At 47.6% G+C, this 25,000-nt stretch overlaps 1 protein-coding gene across 1 annotated transcript in view; it reads right to left on the bottom strand.

Annotated features, from left to right (window-relative positions):
* Positions 1-4,607: 4,607 nt before the first annotated feature.
* runx3 (RUNX family transcription factor 3) overlaps positions 4,608-25,000 on the bottom strand; it is a 54,919-nt gene continuing 34,526 nt past the window's right edge. Inside the window, exons 6-8 of the mRNA XM_083683225.1 lie at positions 21,402-21,566; positions 13,095-13,163; positions 4,608-5,509 (exon numbers count right to left, since the gene is read on the bottom strand). Of these exons, the coding sequence (XP_083539351.1) occupies positions 5,007-5,509; positions 13,095-13,163; positions 21,402-21,566 (737 nt within the window). The 3' untranslated portion in view covers positions 4,608-5,006. The remainder of the gene's footprint in view (positions 5,510-13,094; positions 13,164-21,401; positions 21,567-25,000) is intronic.

Here is a 25,000-nt window from a genome sequence, read left to right as displayed (position 1 = left end):
CCAGGGTGATAAACTCATGTCTGCGTGTGTGTGTGTGTGTGTGTGTGTGTCCCATCTTCCTGGAGCGCAACAGTTTTAGGAAGAGGGGCAGCACAGAGAGAACAGATAGGAACATTAAAAACGCGCCGCTGTTCTTGTGTATCTTTGACAAAGAGTCATCCAGATGGGAGATCCTCTGGTCCCCACATGTTGAACCCGAAGAGTCAATCTCCCAGAGTGTGTGAAGACAGCTGGAACATTCCCCAGAGAGCCCGGGCTAATTGAAAGCTTATCATCTTCTCTTTGTGTTTCCTGAGCTGTGGGGGATCGTGGTGGTGGGATGGTGCATGTGTGATGAGACTGAAGGAAATGGATGAGAATGTTTAAGACAGCACAGATCTGTCATACGCTGTGAAGTGGAGCGCGGCTCTGGATGAGAATCCCGCCGGTGTGAGATCTGTCAGCGAGGATTTTGTGCGTGTGTGTGTGTGTGTGCCAGTGCGTATGGAAATTAGTGTTCTGAGTTAATTGAATGCAGTGTGTCTCGATCCTGCCTGTGTGCGTCCTGAAGCTTTGTTGTCCTTCCAACACTGCCCCCATAGAAGGCCCAGAGAGCTAAACACCAACACTAGCAAAAGAAAGAAGGGAATAGAAGAGGAGAAGAAAGAAGACGAGAGAATAGTGTAGATGGAGAGGAAAAAGTGTAGATGGAGAGGGAAACGAATGAATAGAGAGAAAAGAGCAGTGGAGGGAGGGAGAAAAGGAGTGACAGATAGCAGGGAGAATCTTTTGATGGAATCTCTTCCAGTACAGGTGGGATTAGTTTAAGAGCGAGGGATTGTGGGTATTGTATTTCAGGTTAACCACAGAACTCATTCAGAGATCAGACCACCCTATGAGAAAGAATCTCAAGTGTTTAATCCTGTGGGTAGGCCTCAAATGGGCCAAATAGATGCCATCAGCGCTGCATACATTAACACACCACCCTACAGTGCAAAAGGTAGAGTGGCATTCCAAACTTTTCCTCTATTGTTTTTTAACAAGTGACAACTTGCCGACGTACACTCGCGCGGGAGGCTGCCAGGGCGGTGTCGGATTCCTGGGACACACGTTATTTACGCCCTGGGTATCGCCGCGTTGACAGCTGTGGCGTTTGCGAGGCACTGAGAGGGGGTGGGTAATTTGCCAGCGAGAGGCGTTCCGATGGGAGACCAGGGGATCATTAAGAGAGAGGGTTTCTGAGTAAGTCAGTGAGATGAGGGGGATGGCTTGGATGGGGGCTTGGTATCTATGGTATTTCTGGGTCTAAGAGGGCATTGGAGAACAGAATTTGCCGCATCGGAATGAATGGGAACGGAACGATTCTTTTTTTTCCCCTCATTCCCATACCCATTTAGTCTACGCTGACGCTGGTCTAAGTCTAAGGTGACGCTGTTTGGGTTTCTTGAGGTGAATTATAGCCAGTGCCTACGTGTTTAACGTTTGTACTTTCAACACCTTCCCTCGGCTCACCATAAAGTCTTCACGATCCAGACTCTTCAATATTGAATTTCGAAATTAAAGAAGTACTAAACTGTGGAATTTCTTTCAAGTGAAGCTAATGAGGTTGAAGAATTTGATCATAAATCTTTTGGACCATGTCAAATTTGTGTCATTAATCTGTCTCAAGGGGATAGGTACAGGTGTGGCCTTGACTGTGGATCATGGTTTTAATGAGCGATAGAGCATTATGACTTGTGTTGACAGCTTTCCTACTCATCAATGGTCCTTGGGTGTACTGTATCAGTTTTTGTCGAAACAGTTTCATCATTAAAAATAAACACAGCAATTGAGAAACATAATTAAATTGGTATTTTTTAATTAAAATGATTAAAAACAACATTATCAGCACACTTTACAAGCACTTAATACAGAGTCTTTAATGGTATTACGTACATAGATGAAAACTTTAAATTAACATATCAGCTTCAGACATACATGCTTTGAGCATAAAGGGAAAGAGAGCCAAACAAATGCACATTATGGTATAACAAAATGTAGAGGAGATTCTTTAAAAGAAACTATTCAAAGAAAACATAAGCCTTGTGCTTTTTATCCAACATACAATAAAATACAAATCAATTGTACAATTTGACCTCCTTGTCTCTTTTGCAAACATCTCATGATCTATGCACAGCCTCTTTCATACGAGTTATGAACAGTTTACAAATCTTCGAGACCAAACCAAGACATTGATAATTTACCACAAACATTTCGTTTAAAACAACAAAAGTCCAAAAAAACTTGTCATGGAACAATATTACAGGCATAGTGAATTTCTTTGGTTTTGATAGAACCACATGACTGAAAGTACACATGTGGTTTGTCTCATAGCTGCATGGATAATGCCTGTTATTGAGCTAGGCCTTCAACCCAGGAGGGAAGGGGAAGACATCAGTGAGCTGGAGAACATGCAACTTTCCCTCCACTCACAAGGAGACAGGAATGAATCTTTCACCACTGATTGTATTGGAGTAAAATAAGGCATAGGGTCTACCAATAAATTGAGCGTGTCCTCTTGTTTCCTGAGCTATGAATCATTTGGATTGTCTCATCTTTGGTGTGATTTGTCTTTGGGAAGCACTGAATGTCCATTTGGACTATGAATGGTTGTCTCAATTCTTTGGCAGCACCCAAATAGAATGATACTCATCCCACCAACACTGTTTCTCTTCTATCTCATAAAGAAGAGAGTTAAAAAAACATTAAAGAGTTCTTCACAGGGGGCAACCTGACACTATGCCGTAAGTGGCTTAGCACTAACTCCTATATTGATTCTCTGTATAGAGGAATCAACCCAGGGCAGAGCCCTGAGCTGCTGGCACTAATGATCAGTAAATTCCAATAGAAAGGATTTATCTTCATGCAGAACAAAGAGGCATGTTTTTTGTCAGGATTGCCCTTGGTGTTGGAAAGAGGATACCAAATCACCCCCCCCCCCACCCCCCGCTCCCCGGTCCCCCCACCCCCCACCCCCCTGGCCCCCTTCCACCACCCCTGGCACCCTAGGGTGTACAGATTATCTCTGTGACAGCATGGGAAAGGCCCTTGGGATATTTGTGTATGTGTGTGTATGTGTGTGTGTGAGACAGAGAGAGAGAGAGAGAGAGAGAGAGAGAGAAAGAGTGTGCGTGCGTGTGTGTGTGCGTGCTTGACAAACAGCCCACTTCAATTGCAATGTAAGATGTTTCTCATCGTTTAGTTTCTCAAATGACCTATTTAGACAATATGCTTTCATATTAAGCCACTCAATCAAAGTCTGAGGTTTCAAACATAAGTTTGGAGTTTTTCTATAAACAAAGAAACAAGATCTGCATAATCACATTCAATCTGTGAGTATATAGATCTATGACATCAATGCCTGGGCTATTTTGCTCACTTTTCTACAATTTGTTTGAAGGGGGTATCAGTCCAGCTGTTATTGGTGTAAAATCACAAACAGTATACTTGAGGATGAGAAATGAATGTCAAACAGCATAGTGCAAAAAGTAGGAGGGTAACTATGGTAGCTCAGGAAGGTGATTGGGGGACTATTCAGAGGATGAGACCTGATTGGCGGAATCAATGTTGGGTGTGGTTTGTATTGAATATCATTAAAAGTTTTTTAGTGCATCAAAGCTACATTGGAAAACAAAAAAAAATAACATTAAAAGTTTTGTATTTTTCATAATTTAGAAGCAATATATTACACAAATTCCAATTTTATATTAAACAACAAATGAACAAAATAGTTATAAAAAGAAAAAGTAGAGAGAAATGCTAAATGTTTTTGGGCATAAGTGAACATTTCCTCAAATTTGGCTCAAATAAATACAAAACGTAAACTGTGTCATCCAGTTAAAACATACTATACTAAAAACAGTCTGCAGACAAAATGAAGAATTATATACCATAAGTGAAAGAAAGAAAACAGTCCAAAAAAGAACAACTACAGGCGTCCATAAATGGTTCCTGCTACAAAAAAACACCCCTCTGCTTAAGTCTTGGATCTTCCTCAAATGACCATCCATTGCTCCCCTGCATAGATACTCAACACATAAACGACATTACAGGAGTGAAGATGTGCTTCTTTAACATCTGATTCCAAAGTTTCTCACTCAAGGACACCATGTTGTTCCTGTTGACTATGCATTGCTTCCTGTAAGATCTAAGGGTTGGTGTGTCCCTTCCGTAATAAATTAAATAGTCTCAGGCAATGCATTGCAGATCATGAGTGGGGACACTTGTGTCATGTTTCTTGATGTTCTTATATGGATCAAGGGAAGGATCGCCTTCATCATCAAAACATCAAAGAAAAGTAGCAGGATCAGTTATTTTGTACACTGGCAAAAACAACCAGAAACCTTTCCATCTAGGGTCGGTTTTGAGTCACTCATGGAGCAAACATTCCATCCAACCTCTGGTGAGATAACACAGTCTGAATGCTCAGCTCAAAAGGCCTAGAAAGTTACTGTCACGTAAAATGTAAGGATCGTTTTGGTCTTGTAGGCTGGTTCGCCATAATAGCACTTGCATTTTCAGTTCATCAGCTGCACAGAATGATCGTACATGATTGTTCCTCCTCTTCCTCCGAGAGTCTTTGGTTTGGATTTTGTACCTGCTGTTGTCTAGACAACCCTGATATATTAATATGGCTTTTTTTTTTTTTTTTTTTAACCCCATAATATCTATTTACAGTTCCTACTCAGTTTTTATGGATTATTTCGAAAGAATACTCTTTCAGAGTCTTAAAGAGTATCATTCCAGGCACAGAGCTGGATACTGGATACCCAAGGCTTGCAAAACATGGCAGTTGGACAGTGATTGTCTTTGGTCAAAGGGTAAAAAGGATTTTAAAGCGAGTGCGGGAGAAAAGAAAAAAAAAGACCAACATGCAGCATTTCTTTTTTTTTGGATTCATATTTTTTTTGTTCATTCATCTTCTTTTTCTTCTGCTCTTTATCTCTCCCTTTCCTCCTTGGTTTCCTGTGTGTCTAGCTGTGTGTCTGTCAGTAGGGCCTCCAGACGGACTCGTCCATGCGTCCGGACCCGCTCATGGCCGTCGGGGAGTTGCTGTGGCTGCCGTCTGCCTCCACCCCCTCGCTCTGGTTGCTTAGGCCCGGGTTCATCAGGCTATTGCCCCCGGAGACGACCGAGGCCCCCGAGCAGGACAACAGGCGGGTGGGGGAACGCTCGCCCCCGGACCCCCCTGGCGCCACCATGGAGAACTGGTAGGAGCCGGAGCCTGTGCCGTAGTACAGGTGGTAGGGGGAGGAGTTGGACTGGAAGTGGCTGCTCTGGTTCTGGTTCCCTGGGTAGGGCGGGGGCAGGTAGGTGTGGTAGCGGGACGAGGCCGACATGCCCGTCACGCTCAGCCCTCCGATGCCCGTGCTGGAGGGGTTGGCAGAGTAGGTGAAGGCCCCCGGGTAGTGCATGCGCGGGTCGGAGAAGCGGGGGTCGGTCAGCGGGAGAGAGGGGAAGGAGCTCCTCTGGGGGAAGAGGTCTGTGGCACCTGGGGGAAGACAAGAGAAACAACACCGTTGGTATAAACACTCACACTGCTTCAATATACCATAGAGTACCATAGTACAGCATGACCAGCCAATCAAAACCTGGGAATGTGAGAGCCTGGGAATTCAGACTCCGACTTCAATCATTTCCTATATTTCCTGTAATAAAGCACCACATCCCCAACTGACTATAGTGTAACCCCCCCCCTCCCCCTTCCCCCTCCTCCCCCTCCCCCTCCCCCTCCTCCCACCCCCCCCCTTTCCAAGTTTCCCACGTCACCTCAGCGGTGCAATCACTTGCTGAAAGTAATGAGCTGAGACATTTCTTGGTCAATAACAGTCATCAAGCATTGACAGCACATCAGCGCACAGCTCTGCGCACCAGAGTGAAGTTATGAGAACTCCCCTTCCACATAGCCCTCCTACAGTACCACTGCTCTGCAACGCCAGACGAACATTATTCTCCTTTTTTTTCAAAGGAATGAAAAGAGGCATTGTCAGAGCAGAGTGGTGCTTTGTGTAAACACTGACAGCTTGTTGTGCTGTTGTGTAACTCATGATAAATTAGCAGCTTCAACAGGAAACAACCAACCCACCGTCACAATCAGAGACACACACCAGGTGAAGGAGAGAGAGAGGGAAAACAAGAATGAGAGAGAGAGAGAGAGAGAGAGAGAGAGAGAGAGAGAGAGAGCCTGTTTTATGTATTTGTGTATGTGTGAAAGTAATGCAAACCGTATCAATGTCGAAGACCTGTCAGTGCTAACCTATCTGGAGGTGAAATCACATAGGTAACAGCACACACAAACCAGCTGTTTTGACTTAAATTTCACTGCACACATTCCCTAATTTATTCAACTGACAAGAAGGAAATAGGAATCCTGCTCAAGGGTTTGACTCTGCAGTTTCCTTCTCTGAGATTTGGGGCAGCTACTGTCACCAGCTTATTTCCTTTAAGCAAAACACCACATTGCCCAACTAACTCAGACGAGGTAGACTGGTAAACTGATCTGGCAGTTCTTTCTTAACACAACCTCAGCTGTGTGTGTGTGTGTGTGTGTGTGTGTGTGTGTGTGTGTGTGTGTGTGTGTGTGTGTGTGTGTGTGCCAAGTGTGTGTGTGTATGTGTGTGTGTGTGTGTGTGTGTGTGTGTGTGCCAAGTGTGTGTGTATGTATGTGTGTGTGTATGTGTGTGTGTGTGTGTGTAGTGTGTGCATGCGTGTGTGTGTGCCAAGTGTGTGTGTGTGTATGTGTGTGTGTCTGTGCCAAGTGTGTGTGTATGTATGTGTGTGTGTGTGTGTGTGTGTGCGTGTGTGTGTGTAGTGTGTGCATGCGTGTGTGTGTGCCAAGTGTGTGTGTGTATGTATGTGTGTGTGTGTGTGTGTGTGCGTGCGTGTGTGTGCGTGCGTGGTAGTGTGTGTGTGTGTGTGTGTGTATGCCAAGTGTGTGTATATGTATGTGTGTGTGTGTGTGTGTGTGTGTGTGTGTGTGTGTAGTGTGTGCGTGCGTGCATGTGTGTGTGTGTGTGTGTGTGTGTATGTTTGTGTATGTGTGTGTGTGCCAAGTGTGTGTGTATTTGTGTGTGTGCCAAGTGTGTGTGTGTGTGTGTGTGTGTGTGTGTGTGTGTGTGTGTGTGTGTGTGTGTGTGTGTGTGTGTTTGTCAGGCTCCTTATGCCACTGGTAGGGTTGATATGGCTGCTGCATGCTGCCACCTACTGTAGTATGTGGGTTTAAGAGCTGTATTGAGGTACAGATGCAGTGTGATGGGGACATGACTTGGGATGGTACAGCCTGCATACATGTAGCTTAGCATTCAGCTGTCAAGTGTAGTAAGATCAACACAGACGGCAATTTAGGTTGACAATCACTGAGCACATCAACAGGCCTTTTTGTTTGTTTCACAAAGCCGGTCTCGTTTTTTTAATTCTGTGTGTTAGGCTACTGTTCGTTATCCTTTTTAGCGTTATCGTTCTAATCTATCAATAGGCTTCTTTGGCAGGCAGCCTAGATGTCAGGTATGCTTAAGGGCAAGGTTGTTACATCAAATACATTCGGCCAACTGGCTGACAGTCCTGCCTTACGGGTTCCTTGTTACTTAAACCAATATTAGTTTTAAATTATTTTAATTTAGCAAAAGGGTTTAGAAGACTGAATTGAAATTGTAATTGCTTCCGACAGATAGAATGTAAGTTTTTCAAACACACGTGCAATGACTAATTAGAAGGACTGTCAACTTTATCAACATGTTTCAAGGACAGGCGTGAGCTAAACAAAAAGACACGAGGAAGAAGCCGCACGTGAAACAGCCAATCACTGCAGGGTGGTCCCTCCGTGTGCGTCCCTCATAGGGTCACCATGGGTACGTCTCCTCAATTCCTGCTCCCCCTGTTTCCCTGGCAAAAGTTCATTCTTTCATTCCTGTATACCTTCTAACTATCAAATATGTCATACAGTACCAGTCAAAAGTTTGGACACACCTTCTCATTCAATGGTTTTTCTTTATTTTTTTAAATTATTTTCTACATTGTAGATTAATATGGAAGACATCAAAACTATGAAGAAACACATATGGAATTATGTAGTAAACAAAAAAGTGTTCAACAAACCAGAATATGTTTTATATTTTAGATTCTTCAAAGTAGCCACATTTTGCTTTGATGACAGCTTTGCACACTCTTGGCAAGGTGTGTCCAAACTTTTGACTGGTATAGGCTGTTCATGAGGCTCACAGGAGGGGTGGAAGATAAGGGTTGTGTTGGTCTGTGTTATAACGTGATTCCCCTCCCTTCCCCATTTATAAAGTTATGTTGCTAAGTATGACCATCACGTTTTGAGGCATGCTCTTGGGGTTGGAAAGTCTGCAAATTCAGCCCCATTACTAGACCCTTGGATAACCCAGCGCCTTTCACAAGAACAGAGTAAAGTGGGCATGCAGGTATGCATGGTCTGGAAATTGTTTGATTTTCAAGTCCCATATCAATGGCTTCTGAAAGCTCAACATATACTAGCTAGCAAACAGGTGTGGCATGTTTCTTTCTCTGCACCTGCTGCTTGTAAACAAACACACACATGCACGCACACACACACACACACACACACACACACACAGACACACACACTTGGCAAACACACACACACACACACACACACACACACAGACACACACTTGGCACACACACAAACACACACACACTTGGCACACACACACACACACACACACACACACACACACACACACACACACACACACACACACATACCTGTCTGAATCTACTTATCTGTTTCTCTGCCTTTGATGGGCCCAGAGTGCCCACATGACTGTAGTGTAAAATGTGAATTTGGATGGCAGAGAAAAGAGAGGCTATATTTGTGAGACAGCGAGCGCTGCACGCCACAGGCCCTGAGGGGGGAGGATGCCAAACTTGCGTGCCATAGTCTTGTTGAAATGTCTTTCCCCTAAGTCTGGAGAACTGGGTCCATTTTCAGCAACAAAAAAAAAAATCTGTTCCTTTGCAATTTCCATGGCTCCTGCAAGCTTTTTTCAAGAACACATTTCTACAGTCGAAATTCTCTTCTTTTTGGGATGAAGGGGGTTGGTGTGGAGGGGAGGGTGGGGGGGCTGTTTCTTTTTCCAGTCTACCAGGCACCGTATCTGATTTCACGCAAGGAAAATCCAAACCTTCAGCTGCTGTTGATTCGGGAGAAGTGGAGTCAGCCCACTAATTCCTACCGGACTCCCAAAAAGCTCTCTCTCCCTCTCTTCCCCCCCCCCCCTCTCTCTTCCTCTCTCTCTCCCTCTTCATATCTCTCTCTCCTTCTCTCCCCCACTTTCTCTCTCTTCCTGCTAAATATAGTCTTCAGGGTGGAGCTGGGGCTCTGTGGCACGGGGCCTTGATGGCTCTGGCGGCTGTGGCCCCCCCCCCCCCCCCCACACACACACACACATGATCTCCATCTAATTGTAGCCAGTGTGGAAACGTGTTGGCTAAATTGCGGCGGCGGCGGCGGCGGTGGGGGGGGGGACAGACTCCTGTATTCCGTCAAAGGAAACTCGACTGGACACTTATCACAACACCTTAATGGGGGGGTGCAATGTCACAAGCTTGGCCGGGGGCCAGAGATAGTAGGCTAACCCTCCGTTCCTTCTCTATAAGCCCAGTAGCCCCCTCTAGAGGACGGGGGGGGGCAGATAAACCACTCTCTCTCTCTCTTTCTCTCTCTCATACTGTAGTAGAGGAACCACTGTTCTGGAACTGGAATCTCCTTACATACCGTGACACAGCCCCCCCCCCCCCCTCCTCCCTCCTCCCTCCCCTTCCTCCTCCTCCTCCTCCTCCTCCTCCCAGTATAAGTATAGGCCGTAGCGTTGCGGCTGTGGTAACAGCGGTGGATCTTTGGCGGGCGGGTGGGCGGGGTGGGGGCTCCGTGACGGCTGGGGCCTGGTAGCCGCGGCCCACCCCGCCACACATGATCTCCATTAGGGCTCAGCTGAAACGTGTTGACTAAACAGCAGGGACAGGAGGAGGGGGATGGACCCCAGAGGGAGGGCTGGCGCGGCCAGCCGTCTATGCTGTGATGTTCCCACTCTAAAATAGGGGTGGCTGGGAAATCAGGGCTTTTATAGAGAACACAGTGTTCCAGCGCGTTCCTTTCCCCTCTCCTTTTCCTCTTTTCCTTTCCTCCCTTCTCTCTCTCTCTCTCTCTCTCTCCCTCTCTCTCTCTCTCTCGTTCCCTCCTTTGCGCGCTCCCATACTGTGTTTGATTCACACCGGCGCGGGGGGGGGGGGGGGGGGGAGTTGTCAGAGGTCCACTAGTCCACCAGTGGTGCATGTAACCCAGGGACAGAGGGAGGTTTGGCTCATTTGCTTGCAGGAGAAACTGATTTTAGTTGTTAACATAAGAGACGAGCGGAGGCCATGGTGGCTGTGTGTGTGTGTGTGTGTGTGTGTGTGTGTGTGTGTGTGTGTGTGTGTGTGTGTGTGTGTGTGTGTGTGTGTGTGTGTGTGTGTGTGTGTGTGTGTGTGGTGGGGGGAGGGAGGGGGGGGGGAGAAGGTGTGGGGATGCAAATCCAGGCGTTCACCTGTGAAATGTTTATTCAGGATAGATGCAAACCCATAGAATGGTGTCTCAGGCAAATGAGGAGAAGGGTGGGAAAGAGAGGGAGAAAACCTCTGTCTGGCCATGCTTAGAGAAAGAGAGAGAGAGAGAGAGAGAGAGAGAGAGAGAGAGAGAGAGACCTCTTCTTCTCTGCTCCTGACATCTCCACCCCTCAGACCACACACACGCAATGAGGGGAAAAAGATGTCCCATGCTCTTCCATCACTGGAGAGTAGATTGGAGATGTTGGTCATGAGAAATAAGAATGAATAGATCCTTTGATATAAACGCTGTCTCATGGCGAGGGCCTGGACAAGAATGCCGCAAGGATGGTCCCAAAGAGAGAGAGAGAGAGAGAGAGAGAGAGAGAGAGAGAGACATCAGAGTGGGAGTGACCAGAGCAATATGATGCCAGGGAAAACGACGCGGCCGTCCACCACCACCAGCCGACGAATAGGAGACACAAATGCACACAAATAAACCCGACGTGTTGATTTAAGCACGCAGGGCTTCGGGGAACCGAGCGCCGTGTCCCATGCAAATGCCGCCACCTCTTACCGGGCCTCCTCTGACGGAGAGCACGGCGGTCACCAACCCCTAAGCCCTCTCCATGTTATCCCGTGTATCAGGTCGAGCCCAGAGGGTTTTGCATGGCCCTATCGATCAGAAGCAACACCAGGAAGCAAGCAACAGCAGGAGGCACTTTGTGATGATAAAAAAAAAAAAAAAGGGATTTTCCTAATGCTTCAACGAACCTTACGTGATTAATCTGTTTGGATTTGTTAACTAAATCACTTGTTATGAGATCTAGGGAGAGTTATTGATATGGCTAGAGTTATTGATATAAGGATTGTGTGCTTTAGGCCAGGTGGCATATGCAACTAGATATTAGCCTGTGTATTATCATGGTAATATGACATGATGTATTATCTTGTTTCTTTCTATCTCTATCTGTCTCTCCACCATCTTTGTCTGGGTTTTACTTGTCATTTCATGACTCAACATTTAGGACCTCATCCCTCTGCTTTTTACTCACCGTCAATCAATATTTTTCACACCATCATGAATATTTTGCTCCGAAGTGAATCGTTCGCTAGCGAAAGTCTCAGTCGAGTAGTGTCATAGGTAAATACCGGTATGCCAATCGATGCATTCCATCTCAGCATTCCAAGTCGGAAAAAATAGTTGAAACCTCTGTGTTGTTTTTGGAAATCTCTCACACCCATATACTGTTTTCAGCCTGAAGCTGTCCAAATAAATTGGAGCACAAAAGAGAATTTCTTGAAAGGTAAATAATCGATAAGTCATCCTCTGGTGCTCCTGGCATGTGTAAGTGTGCGTGACGTGGAGGAATGTGTGTGTGTGTGTGTGTGTGTGTGTGTGTGTGTGTGTGTGTGTGTGTGTGTGTGTGCCTGCATGCGTGAGCGTGTGACAACTAGGAGTGGAGAGTAACATGGAAGGGTGTGAGCGGATGACTCAGTGCAGGCCTGCTTGTGCGATGAGGTGGGTGGTTTCTTGGAAGTGGGATGCACGGGCGGACGGTTGAGAGGGGCGGTGTGGGCAGGAGGAGAGTGCCAGAGCCCCAGAGAGAGAGGGAAGGAGGAAGGAGGGGGATAGAAGGAGAGAAGAAGGGAGGGGGGGGAGGGAGGGAGGGAGAGAGGGAGGGAGGGAGGGAGGGAAGGAGGGGGTGCTCTTAGGAATGTTCTGCGATGTGGAGCCTTGAGGGCAAACCGAAACACAAAAATGTCACAATGTGTGGAACGCCCAATGCCATGCCCACAACTCCAGTTCCAGCTCTTCTGCAGAGTTGCGCTTAATTCCATTGAACCATGTTGAAGAGTTGAGTGATTGATCACCCGTATTCTGTCCTGGGTTGCTCTTGAAGCCCTTGCCAACAGTTTTTGATGGTGTGAATTGGCTGGGCTGATGTTTTGTACTGTATGTAGTCCAAGGATCCTCAATCATCTCCTCTGTATTTTTCATGTCTGTTTTCTCAGACTTGTAATTAGGGCCATCTCTTATTGCTCACCACGCCCCACTCGTACCGGTTTGTGATTGGGCCCCCGTATGGTATGATCAAGCCTCAGAAACTCAGAAACTCTGTTGTTCTCTCTCTCACACACACACACACACACACACACACACACACACACACACACACACACACACACACACACACACACAGATATGACTCACTCACACTTAAATGCACATAAAAATCTGGGTCATCTAAGGAGAGCATCATGTTTGTGTTTACTTCCTGCCTGCTGTGGGCTGAGTGTGTGTGAGAATGAGGAAAAGAAAAATGGAGAGAGAGAGAGAGAGAGAGAGAGAAAGAGAGGAAAAGCAAAAAGCAAAAAGAGTGAGAGAAAAAAAGGAAGAAAAAAAAAGACCTGAAGCGTTTCAGAAAGCGGTGGAGACATAAGACAATAGTAGAGTGGTTTTGGCACGGTTGCCCTGGACTTCAGTAGACAAGGAGTCTCTGTCTTACCTGACCACCTCAGGTCCTCCTCCACCTTGCATGTCTTCAGAGGGGGGTCGATCTGCTCTGACCACAGGGCTGCAATGGACAGAGATACCAAGTGGTCATCATGGAGTCTTGATAAGAGAGATGAATAGTACCAGAGTACCAGAACAAGAGAATGGAGTGTGTGTGTGTGTGTGTGTGTGGTGTGTGTGTGGTGTGTGTGATACAGTTTTAGGTTCTTAGGGGCTTGCATGTAGTTACAGGGTGAGGGGAGAGGAGTGGAGGTTGTGTAGGATCTATGCAATGTCAAAAAAAGAAAAAAGAAGAAGGAAAAATTCAACAGCTTGTCTGAGCCATCTGACATTTTGCGGTTTGGAGAACTGTCTACCTGTGACAGGTCTGCTTGTGCTGACTAAGCAGTGAGGCAGTATGTGTGTGTGTGTGTGTGTGTGTATGTGTGGAGGGTTCTCACTGGAGTGAGAGAGGGCTTGGGAAAACAAGCCTGATGGGCCTGACGGTGGATATTTCTGGCTTTTTTGGGGGGGGGGGGGGGGGTGTGAGGCCTTTGTTGGCCTGTCCAGCAAGCCTGTCAGTCAGTCAGGTCAGGGGGGGAGGGAGGGAGAGAGGGAAAGAGAGGGAGAGGGAGAGGGAGGGAGAGAGAGAGAGGGAGAGAGACGGGGAGAGAGAGGGAGAGAGAGGGAGAGTCCTCTCTGGCTCAGCGTGTGGGACCCTGGTTCACACTCAACGGCCACACCGCGGGAGGCTGACCATTTGACATGCAAATAGCGGCTGTTTGCTCTCGGTCTGAGACGCTGCAGTTGTTACAAGCCAACCTGCACGAACCGTGGACACAGGCGGCCTCAAACACACATGCTTTCCGAGGCACGTACACACACCACACACACACACACACACACAGGCGTTCGCACACACACACACACACACACACACACACACACACACACACACACACACACACACACACACACACACACAGGCGCACACACACACACAATGGATGATTGTACTGATAACAAGCAGACTGCATCATTTTGGTTAACGCCTGCCTATCTTCTATTCAGACTGAAAATGTAATATCTTTTAACCACATGTATTAACTTGTTATACCAGTGGTTATTACCACATTCATGGTTATTATGAGAGGATTCAGACATGCTTTCATGTTGCCATGATGAAGTAACCCAACAGTGGAACAACAACATCCTAACCACCTATGCTATAGCAGTTGTGATTTCAACCTCTGAGGGGGCCAGAGAGAGGGAGGGGAGGGTGGAGAGGTGTGTGTATGTGTGTGTGTGTGTGTGTGTGTGTGTGTGTGTGTGTGTGTGTGTGTGTGTGTGTGTGTGTGTGTGTGTGTGTGTGTGTGTGAGTGTGTGTTCACCTATGGCCACACTGGGCCCGGGTGTGTAAAAAGCTCTCCTCCCCCCGGAGCTACTCCACTTCCTCTCCAAAGGCCCGGATCAGCACTCAGCCACTGAGCGGTCCTGCGCTTCGGCCCACAATGGGAAATTCTTCCACATAAATGGTCTTATTCAGAGAGCGCTTCAAGCAGCTGGTGCGATCCGCTCAAGAAAATAAACATTTCCTTCAAATATTTTGATTGGCTGCCCGACAACGTCAATACCAGCGGCACAGATTACCCCTGTTAATAAGAGGCCCCGCCCCCCTGGAGGTAGGTTGAGGGTGGTGGGGGGGGGGGGGGGGGGGGTAGGTTGGGTGGGTGGGGTGGGGGTAGGTTGGGTGAGGGAGGGCGGGTGGGGGTGTTGGTGGTGGCGGTGGTGGCAGTGGTGGTGGTGGCGGTGGCGGTGGTGGGGGGGGGGTTTAAGAGAAGACAGGCAGCGTCACAAATATGTACGTTCGGGGCGGCGCCGTCGTCGGCTGAGAGGAGGACACAAATAAACACACGCTGCTTTTTCGGCTTTTCTGAAGTGCGTGTGGAGATGAAAGGGGCCCGAGACGTTTGAGCCAAGATGGCGTCTTGTCCTCGTGACTGCAGGCTGCAGCGCCACTGAGACATGTAATGCGCCCGGCGTAATGAAGCATGTCATTGAGACACAGTGAATGCCGGGCCTTGTGCTGGCTTCCTGTTTCCCTTAGGCCCTAGGCGTCGCCACGGACAGAGAGAATGTGAGAGGGAGCGGGTGAGAGAGAGAGAGAGAGAGAGAGAGAAAGAGAGAGAGAGAAAGACGCCAGCGAGGAAAGGAGAGAGAGAGAGAGAGAGAGAGAGAGAGAGAGAGAGAGAGAGCGTGTTAGAGAGGGCAGGAACATGGCCTTGGCTCAGCTATGCGGGACATTTGATATGTCTTTTGAGCCCTCACTTATAACATGAGCAAAAACAAACACATGGGCTGAAAAATCCTATGTTCTATTTGAGAGTCCCTCCACCCTCCCTCCACCCTCCCCTTCACCCTCTCCTCAGACTCAATAGAGACTGTTCATGGCACACATGTCGTTTCTGTAATTGCTGAAATGTAAAACTCGACCCGACTCTGATGTGAAATTATAACTAACACAAACAGTTGAGTCTGGTCAAAAAATGTTGCTCTCACTTCTCTTTTGCCTTTTTTATTTTTTTTTCTCTCTCTTTCTTTTTTTTTTTTGACCGCTGAGGAGGATGGCTTCAAAAGAAAAATCTGTTTTATGGAAGAACAAAAACATTTTCACTTTGAATAATTCTCTCTAAGGGTCACAAAAAGAGAATAACCACAAGTGAAGCTCTTAGGAACCATAACAAATAAACTCCATGGCTGCCATTGACATATTATGTAAATACAGCCGTAAAGAAGTAAAACAATCTCGAAAGGCTCTGCTTTCTGGATTCCCGCTAGTTTTGGTTGCGTTTGGCGTGCAGAGAGGCTTTCCTGTTTGGGCTTGGCACGGACCAGCATGCATTGCTGCTGCCCAAGAGAACATGAGAGCCAACACAGTCCGACAGGCTCACAACATGTCAGCCACCTGACTAACACCCAAAACAACCAGAGACCAACACAACGGTCTAACAGCCAACCCAATACCGCGATTACCACCAAACAAAAACATGGTAGCACAATGTTCCAAGTCGAAAACATTCGCCATTGGACCGCCAATTTCTAGTGCCAATATCTTCATTGACTCTCACTCACAGACTCTAGCTTGGATGGGGGGGCGGCCCAGTAGGGGGGGGGGGGAGGGGGGGGGCAGTATGGCCTGTTGCTGTGGAGTAAACAGTGTGGTCGCTGTAGAGAAGGAGGACCTCCGTCCTTTTACAACCGGGGAGAGTCCAGCAGCAATCACCACAGCTTGACCGTACGACAGGACAGGACAGGACAGCCACAGACACAGCTGTGCTCAGCTGCAGTGATGGACCACTGGCCCGCTTTCTCCTGGTATGATTCCACTGGTGTAAAGGGTGCAGCAGCATAGCTGGGAGAGTATTCCGCTACCGTTAGCTCCTAGGCTAACCACAGATAGCACGGCGGTTTTCTCCTGACAGCTGACAGGGAGCGAATGCGTAACATTGAGGTCATGTCACGCAGGTATCAACGCTCAGCGTTGCCAACTTTTGGAATCGTTCAGACCATTATTATTTTAAAGCATACATATTCGGTGCGGTGGCTGTATTATTATGGCTGTCACACAGGTCTAGATTGGACGTGAGGATAGCGTGACCCCAGAAATGTAGCCTCCTCGCGTGCTGACATGTCATTGTTCAGGGAATGCTCTTATCAGGGTGGGGAGATATGGTTGTCCCGGGGAGGATAGAGGTGGTCTATAGTTACATCCCATGGTAGAATGATTACAATGATATCCCTCATCAGGGTGAGGCAATTAATAAAACCAGAGTGTGTTTGATCACGCACGCACACACACACACATACACATACACATACACACACACACACACACATACACACACACACACACACACACACACACACACATACACATACGCACACACGCACGCAGGCACGCAGGCAGGCACACACACACGCGCACACACACACACACCCTCTTTCTGCACCAGAGGTTTTTTTTTGGGCCCTCATCAAAGCGGTTGAGCACTTGACGAGATGGCGGAAAGTTATGCTCGTATCTGATATTCATCTTCAGGGAGGAACACACAGGTGTTTGAACCAACAGCATGTTAAATGATACCACTTCAAAAGGAAGACACTTTCTTCTTGGATGATTAAATTGCATCGTCTCCTTTTTTTTTTTTTCTTGAAACACATTTAAGTTAAAAGCCTTTCTTTCTTTGGTCTGGCCTGCTTGCTACAGGCTGGGCCAGAGGCCTGTTTAGTTGTGTCTCCTTTTAAAAATAGAAAACGAAAAACTGGAATCTCCAGGATTATTTCTCTACCGTGTCGTTGAAATCAAATATTTCTCCCTCTTTCTCCCTCCTTGTCTTTAAGGACTGGTATGAAAAGAAGACCTGATGTTAAAGTTGCCGTAGCTATGGTTAAAGACACAGAAAGCATTCTCTGAAAATCAGGAGAAAAAAATAAATAAGTGACAGCCTCACACACACATGGACACACACATACAGTATAACCTCATGTTTAGAAAACCAGAATAACAATTTTCTACCTGATTGTCTGCGTGTCGGATTTGCTTGACTGCACTGGCAAAGCCACACATAGCTACTCAACCACCCACCCACCCACACAAACACACACACACACACACACACACACACACACACACACACACACACACACACACACACACACACACCCACCCACACCCACCCACACAAACACACACACACACACACACACACACACACACACACACACACACCACACCCACCCACCAACACACACACACACGCACACACACACACACACACACACCCACCCACACCCACCCACACAAACACACACACACACACACACACACACACACACACACACATACACACACACACACTGCCTCCCGCCCTCCAGGAGGATCATTCCACATGTCTAGCAGGCTCACCTGTGGCCACGGCTGAACAAAAACAAGCGGAGAGCGCAACGTCTGCCAGTGTGCTGGAATCCTGTCACTGCATGTGCTGTAATGAGCTCTTAATTACCCTGTCTGTCTGGGGCGCTAGCAGAGCTTGCAACATTGGCACGTAACTTTGTGTGTGTGTGTGTGTGTGGCTGTTGTGTGTGTTTTGTGTGTTGTTGTGTGTGTTTTGTGTGTGGGTGTGTGTGTGTGCGTGTGTGTGTTTATGTCTCTGTCGTGCATGTGTGTGCATGTGTGCGTGTGTGTGCGTGCGTGTGCATGCATGTGTGTGTGTGGTGTAAATGTTTATGTGTTTATTTATATGTCCATGGTGTGTGTGTGTGTGTGTGTCTGAGAATCCAGGGCAGTGTTTAGCAGACGTCTCCGACGCTGGGTGTGTTGACAGCCAAACTCTAGACACTATTTCACACCCCACACAACAGAATGAAGCAACAGGGCTTTACCAGAGATGACATTGTCTTTTCTGATTTAGACATCGACGAAGGGAATCTCAAGGTTTTTCAGGCTGATATAATGAAAAACATCTTTTGCAATAAAGGCGGAAATCCATTTAATTATAAAGTGTTGACGGGCTATCTATCACCCTCCCTGTCTCTCTCAAACAAACAGGTCCCGGTTCAGTTTTAAATACAACTCTGTCTGCGAGAGCAGCCAAAAGCAGACGTGTTGGATGGTGTTTATATGTAAATACCTCCCTATGTCTAAATGGGATTTATGACTTGGAGACTATTTTTGTTTGAGTTTGGGGTTGTCGTCGTGTTTTGTTAAAGCATGAGTACCTATATACACAGGGAGATGCTCAGTGATGTGTGTGATGGTGCACATGTAAAGAGTATGTAGACACAGAGTAGACGAGAGAGGGAAGAAAAACAGCCCTCCACTGTGAGTTAATTATTTTACCGCGTTGCCCTGAGGTGTTATACTCAGTCATGATGGTAATACCAGAGATTAAGGTGTGTGGTTTTACAGTCCTCCAACTCACCCACACACACACCCCCACACACATGCTCAAACACACAAACATGCTCGAACACACACACATGCACCCAGACACACACACACACACACACACACACACACACACACACACACACACACACACACACACACACACACACACACACACACACACACACACATGCTCAAACACACACACATGCACCCAGACACACACACACACACACACACACACACACACACACACACACACACACACACACACACACACAGAGAGAGGGCCCCTAGCTTTTGCCTGGTGTTGTGTGTGGAATCAGTGTGTTGTGGAGCTCTCCGCCTCCCATCCCTGGCAGCTCCCAGCCACGTTAATGTGTTGTGTCTACTGAAGGAGTGTGTATGTGTGTGTGTGTGTGTGTGTGTGTGTGTGTGTGTGTGTGTGTGTGCGCGCGCGCATCTGTGTGTGTCGCAACAGCACAGGCCTCTGAGCCCTGACAGGCCTATGAAAGCGCTAATTCCTCCTAATCCTCCTGCAGCAGGTAGACGAGTGCAGAGTAAAGAGTCTTTCTTCATCTGCCATCCCAGCACTGTCTGTACACCTCTCTCCTGTCTGTACTGTCTGTACACCTCTCTCCTGTCTGTACTGTCTGTACACCTCTCTCCTGTCTGTACTGTCTGTACACCTCTCTCCTGTCTGTACTGTCTGTACACCTCTCTCCTGTCTGTACTGTCTGTACACCTCTCTCCTGTCTGTACTGTCTGTACACCTCTCTCCTGTAGACGGGAGGAATTCTAACTTATTAGGCAAGCCTTTATGGATATGTCTGACTGGATAAGCTTACCTGCCAGGGGGTTTTCACTGGCAGACGACATTAGAACCTGCTTAAAACCATCAAACATGCACCATACTGCACCATACTGTCTATCTGTGCGCTGTCTAGAAACACTGTAACATGGATGTCAATGCCTCAGAGACCATGAAACTAGTAGATATTGTTCCAAAATGGCCAACACGTTCTGTATGGTACATACTGTAGAGAAGAATAACATATCAACATCAGTCAGGACAGGAGGAATTGGAGCTAAGATACTTGGTGTCCCTCTGAGCTGTGTAAGCAGTTAGATAGGCCCACGCTGTTGACTCAGAGCAGAGTAGAGAATCACAAGGCCAAACAGCAGTGATTCAGCTGTACACAAAGATAAACTGTCACCTACAGCCAGAGAAATAGTCCTAAACAAGCACTTCTACAACACACTGATACACAGATAGAGGGACTCATTAACTGGCAATGAGCTTCTCCTTATCAGCCCCAACCCAACCCCTGCATGAGAACTAGAGAGTGGGTGAGAGAGGACACACCGTGTGTGTGTGTGTGTGTGTGTGCACTGTGAGTGTTTTGTCTGGACACCTCCAGACATGCCATCACGTTCAGAGGCTCTGACATATGTCTGAGAGTGAACACTCATCCTGACTCCAACATCCACCCACTGTTCCCTTCTCTCCCCTTCGACACACACACACACACACACACACACACACACACACACACACACACACACACACTGCCGCCCCCCCACTCTGTCTAGGCTGCAGATATCCCCGTGTAAAGCCAGTCTGAGAGTGACGTGATTGCCGAGGTAGCAGGCGGCTGCTAGATTCCTGGGGTGGTGGTGTGGCGTGGTGAGCCCAGCTCCAGCACCGCCACCTGGCCCCAGACTGGACCCTGCGTGCCGCGGGCCCAAGCCCCACCGACGCAGGGCATCCGGGGACAGAGCTGGCGTGAGCTGCTGTCTCTGGCCTGCCAGTGAAACATTACCCTCCCCCTGGTCTGACTGTGTCTATCAGCAGCAAGACTCAGTTTGGCCTGTACAGCAACACATGCAGTCAGTCAGCCAGTCAGTCAGTCAGTCAGTCAGACAGTCAGTCAGTCAGACAGTCAGTCAGTCAGTCAGCCAGCCAGTCAGCCAGTCAGTCAGTCAGTCATAAGTCAGTCCAGACCACCAGAGAAGCATAGGTGTAGCCAATACAATACAGCAGGTACTGTGTCTAATATTGTTTCTGTGGTATGATGAGCAACGTTACCCTTCCTAGTGTTAACCAATGTGGTTTGTGTTGATGTGTTGATGGTCAACCAACTTGAATGATGGTGAATGATGTTGAATGATGTCTCACGTCATTCTCAGTGTACGTAGGTAGAGGAGTGTCGTTCTAGGTGAAACCATGTGAGTGATTTCAAACATTTCACTGTCGATAGTTTGTTGCTAGTTTCTGAGGGGTTAAGATTAGGATGAGGTTTTAAGGTTTGGTTTAGGGTTGGGTTGAGTGTGGTTGTGGTTCTTCTAGGTTCCAGTGGTTGTGGTTCCTACCTTGTATCTGGGACTGTGTGGAGCCCCCTAGGTGGCCCTGGTGCATGGGCCGGGGGTTAGGGTTCCCTGGGCCCATCCTCAGACTAGCCCTTTGGTACCGCTCAATCTCTGTCAGCCTCTCAGAGAACTGCATCTTCTGAGGGTCCTCCATCTTCACTCTGTGTCCTGGGGGTGGGAGGGAGGGAGGGAGGGAGGGAGGGAGGGAGGAAGGAAGGGAGGGAGGAAGGGAGAGAGCCAAGTTACCACCTACACTACCGGGAACAACATGGCACTTTCTATATTTCCACAGCTTTACTAAACGGTTCAAAAATAGTAAAAACAACAACACACTCATATGTTACGTCTGTCTCAATATTTTCACCATTTCTCCTCAGTTCTCCAGCGGCATTGACAGTTTGCATGGCCTTGTGAAGGTCTGTTTCGAAGTGGGAGGTGATATTGGCAAAGGGGATCTCCATTCTATTCTTAACCGTATTAATGGAGAAATGTCTGGTGCTGTGTGACTATGAATAACTACTGTTTATAAGCTAATGTTATTCCCAAACACATCTGATTAAGTTATATTCAAGAACAGTAGCCAAATAGTGTCCTCTGAAATAGGACAATATTCTTAGTATATTGACAGACATTGAAATTCATGGGTCTTGCGTCAGTATTTAATCTGCACTCATGACTGTGCTTTCGCTGCACCTGCCTCGCCATCCGTCTCCTAATAATAATCATAACAATATCACGGCAGTCCAATAAAAAATATGACTGTATGAAATAGCTTGGAATTAGAGCATCAGACAACTCTTAATTCAGTCTTAACTCATCTCTAAGCTCCCTATCCTCAACACACACACACACACACACACACACACACACACACACACACACACACACACACACACACACACACACACACACACACACATAGGACAGTACAGCCCCACTACTACGACAGAGGAGACACTGTATGCTTAAGAAAAAGAGGAGTGGTGTGATCCTCTCATTCAGACTCAGGTCTGACAAAGCAGTTACTCATATAGAGGGAAACACCCAGACATCCCTGGCTGTAGTACTCATAATTAAAAACAGTGTGTGTTTGTGGGTCTGTGTTTGTGTGTCTGTCTGCGTGTGTGGAGAGAGAGAGGTGAGAAGAATGTAGGAGTAAGCGTCTACACTATCTCTCGTATACATCTGTTCTATGCGTGAGGTGGAAGGAGAAAGCAAAACCCTTATCACTCCATCTCTTCCAGGGAAAAATGGGAAAAACACAAACATGTACGGCTTGCCAGGCCATGCCAATGCACTTTCCCTCTCCTACATTACATGTGGCCACACACACACACACACACACACACACACACACACACACACACACACACAAAAAAACACATGCATGCACACACACACACATGCGAACACGCCTCGATGTCAGACGTGAGTCCGGATGAGGGATGTCTCTAATGGAGGAAGGGATTTTAATGTAACTATCAATGCACCAAAACTATGTCTGAAAGAACATGTATACGTTCTGTGGTTTTCTCCCTGGCATCTCCACAGAGCGCCCTAATGTGAAGTAATGGCTGGATTTGAATATTTTATCACTATATAAAGGGGGTCTGCAGACGCGCTGATATGGATTTTGCCCGCCCTCTCTCTAGATTGACCCATGGGCAATATATCTTCCCTCCCCGAGTTGACCCATGGGTAATGTTTCCTCTCGTTTACCGCTCTGTCCATTTGGTAGCATTCACTCCCTCGTCTCTTTACATACCATATACAATTCTCTCTGGCTTGCTAACACACACATACGCGCGCACGTACGCACACGCGCGCATGCACACACACACATACGTACACATGCATACACGTCCACACACGTACACACACACACACACACACACACACACACACACACACACACACACACACACACATCCGTATCATAGGCTGAGCGTGCCTTGAAGTGGAAATGCCTATGTCTAGACACAGATGCACTCAAATCACCGCTCAAACATGCACAGTACACACACGCAAACATCTCTCCTTCACACTCACACACACACACACACACACACACCCACACACACACACACACACTGACATTAACATCAGCACCCACACACTCACATTGAGATCAACACCCTTGTGTGTGTGCGTGCACGCGCGCGTGTGTGTGTGTGTGTGTTTGTGTGTGAGCGACCGCTCCAGTTTCCCCTGCATGAAGTGAGATGTGAAAAAAGGGTTCAGTAAAGTTTGTGATCCCATCCCCACCCATCCGCCCACCACCTTGCTATGACACACACACTCTTCTCTTGACACACACACACACACACACTCATATCTTGCTATTCAAATACGCACATACTAGTACACACACTCATATCTTGAGCTATTCACACTCTTCTGAATCCTGCCAGGCCCCCCTCTCCCCTGGGAGGGAAAGTGGGCAGACACCACACGCACACGCACGCACGCACGCATGCACAGACACACACACACACACACACACACACACACACACACAGGCCAAAGCCCTGGCTCCATCGCCCACACAGACACTGTGGCTACTGTCTGTTCCAGCCCAGAGCAGGGGAGGCCAGGGGAAACAGCCCTCCAAATATAGACCCGTATATGTGTGTCCTTGTGCAGTTATTAAGAGATTTACACCACCTCAAACGGCTGAGGTCAGGGAAATGATACATCCCACCGCTCTCTGGAAAAAAACAAAATGAGGAGGGAAAAAATTGATAATTGGTCAGTTTTTCTGTGGCCCGTGGTGGTCTGGGATGAATTGGCCGGCTCTTTGGGGATGAAAGTGATCGTACCACACACACACACGCACGCACGCACACACACACACACACACACACACACACACACACACACACACACACACACACAGTGGATCCAGCTGGCAGGGTGTGTGTGTGTGTGTGTGTGTGTGTGTGTGTGTGTGTGTGTGTGTGTGTGTGTGTGTGTGTGTGTGTGTGTGTGTGTGTGGCGACACACTGTTCAGAGCTTCCAGTAGGGGGTTGGACAGCCATGAGAGAGAACTGTAGGAGCAGAGCCTTCATTAGACCAGGCCTGCAGCTCATTAACCCAGCCCCAGAGTTACTGTTAACACCACTAATCAACTGAGAGGCCATAGTTTAGGCTCACTCTCTCTCTCTTCTCCCTCTCTCTCTCTCTCTCTCTCTCTCTCTCTCTCGCGCACTTTTATACAGTCATAAGAGAAAGCTTCCAGATGTGGAACTGCTGAGGTTAACATACAGTATATACTGTACACACACACACACACACACACACACACACACACACACACACACACACACACACACACACAGACACACTTCCCTCTCCTTCGCTTCTTTTAAGACATCATCTTTTTCTCCCTCTTCCCTACTTCTGACGAGCCCTAATCCCTCCAAATGGATTGGAGCGGCAGAGAGGGAGAATCGATGACCACCTCTCTCTCTCCTCGGGCCTTAGCCTTGTTTAAGAGAGACAGAGCCCTTGGCCTTGCAGTTTAAACACAGCGTTTAAAAACCCCTTTTCAGGGGGCGACCTCGGCCGTTCCACGGGTGTGTCTGGTAGACCACCGGTGTTTG

The sequence above is a fragment of the Argentina silus genome (genome assembly GCF_951799395.1).
Source record: "Argentina silus genome assembly, chromosome: 13".
Classification (NCBI taxonomy): Eukaryota; Metazoa; Chordata; class Actinopteri; order Argentiniformes; family Argentinidae; genus Argentina; species Argentina silus.
Note: the sequence above shows the minus strand (reverse complement) of the source record. Positions and strands in the feature narration are given on the sequence as shown.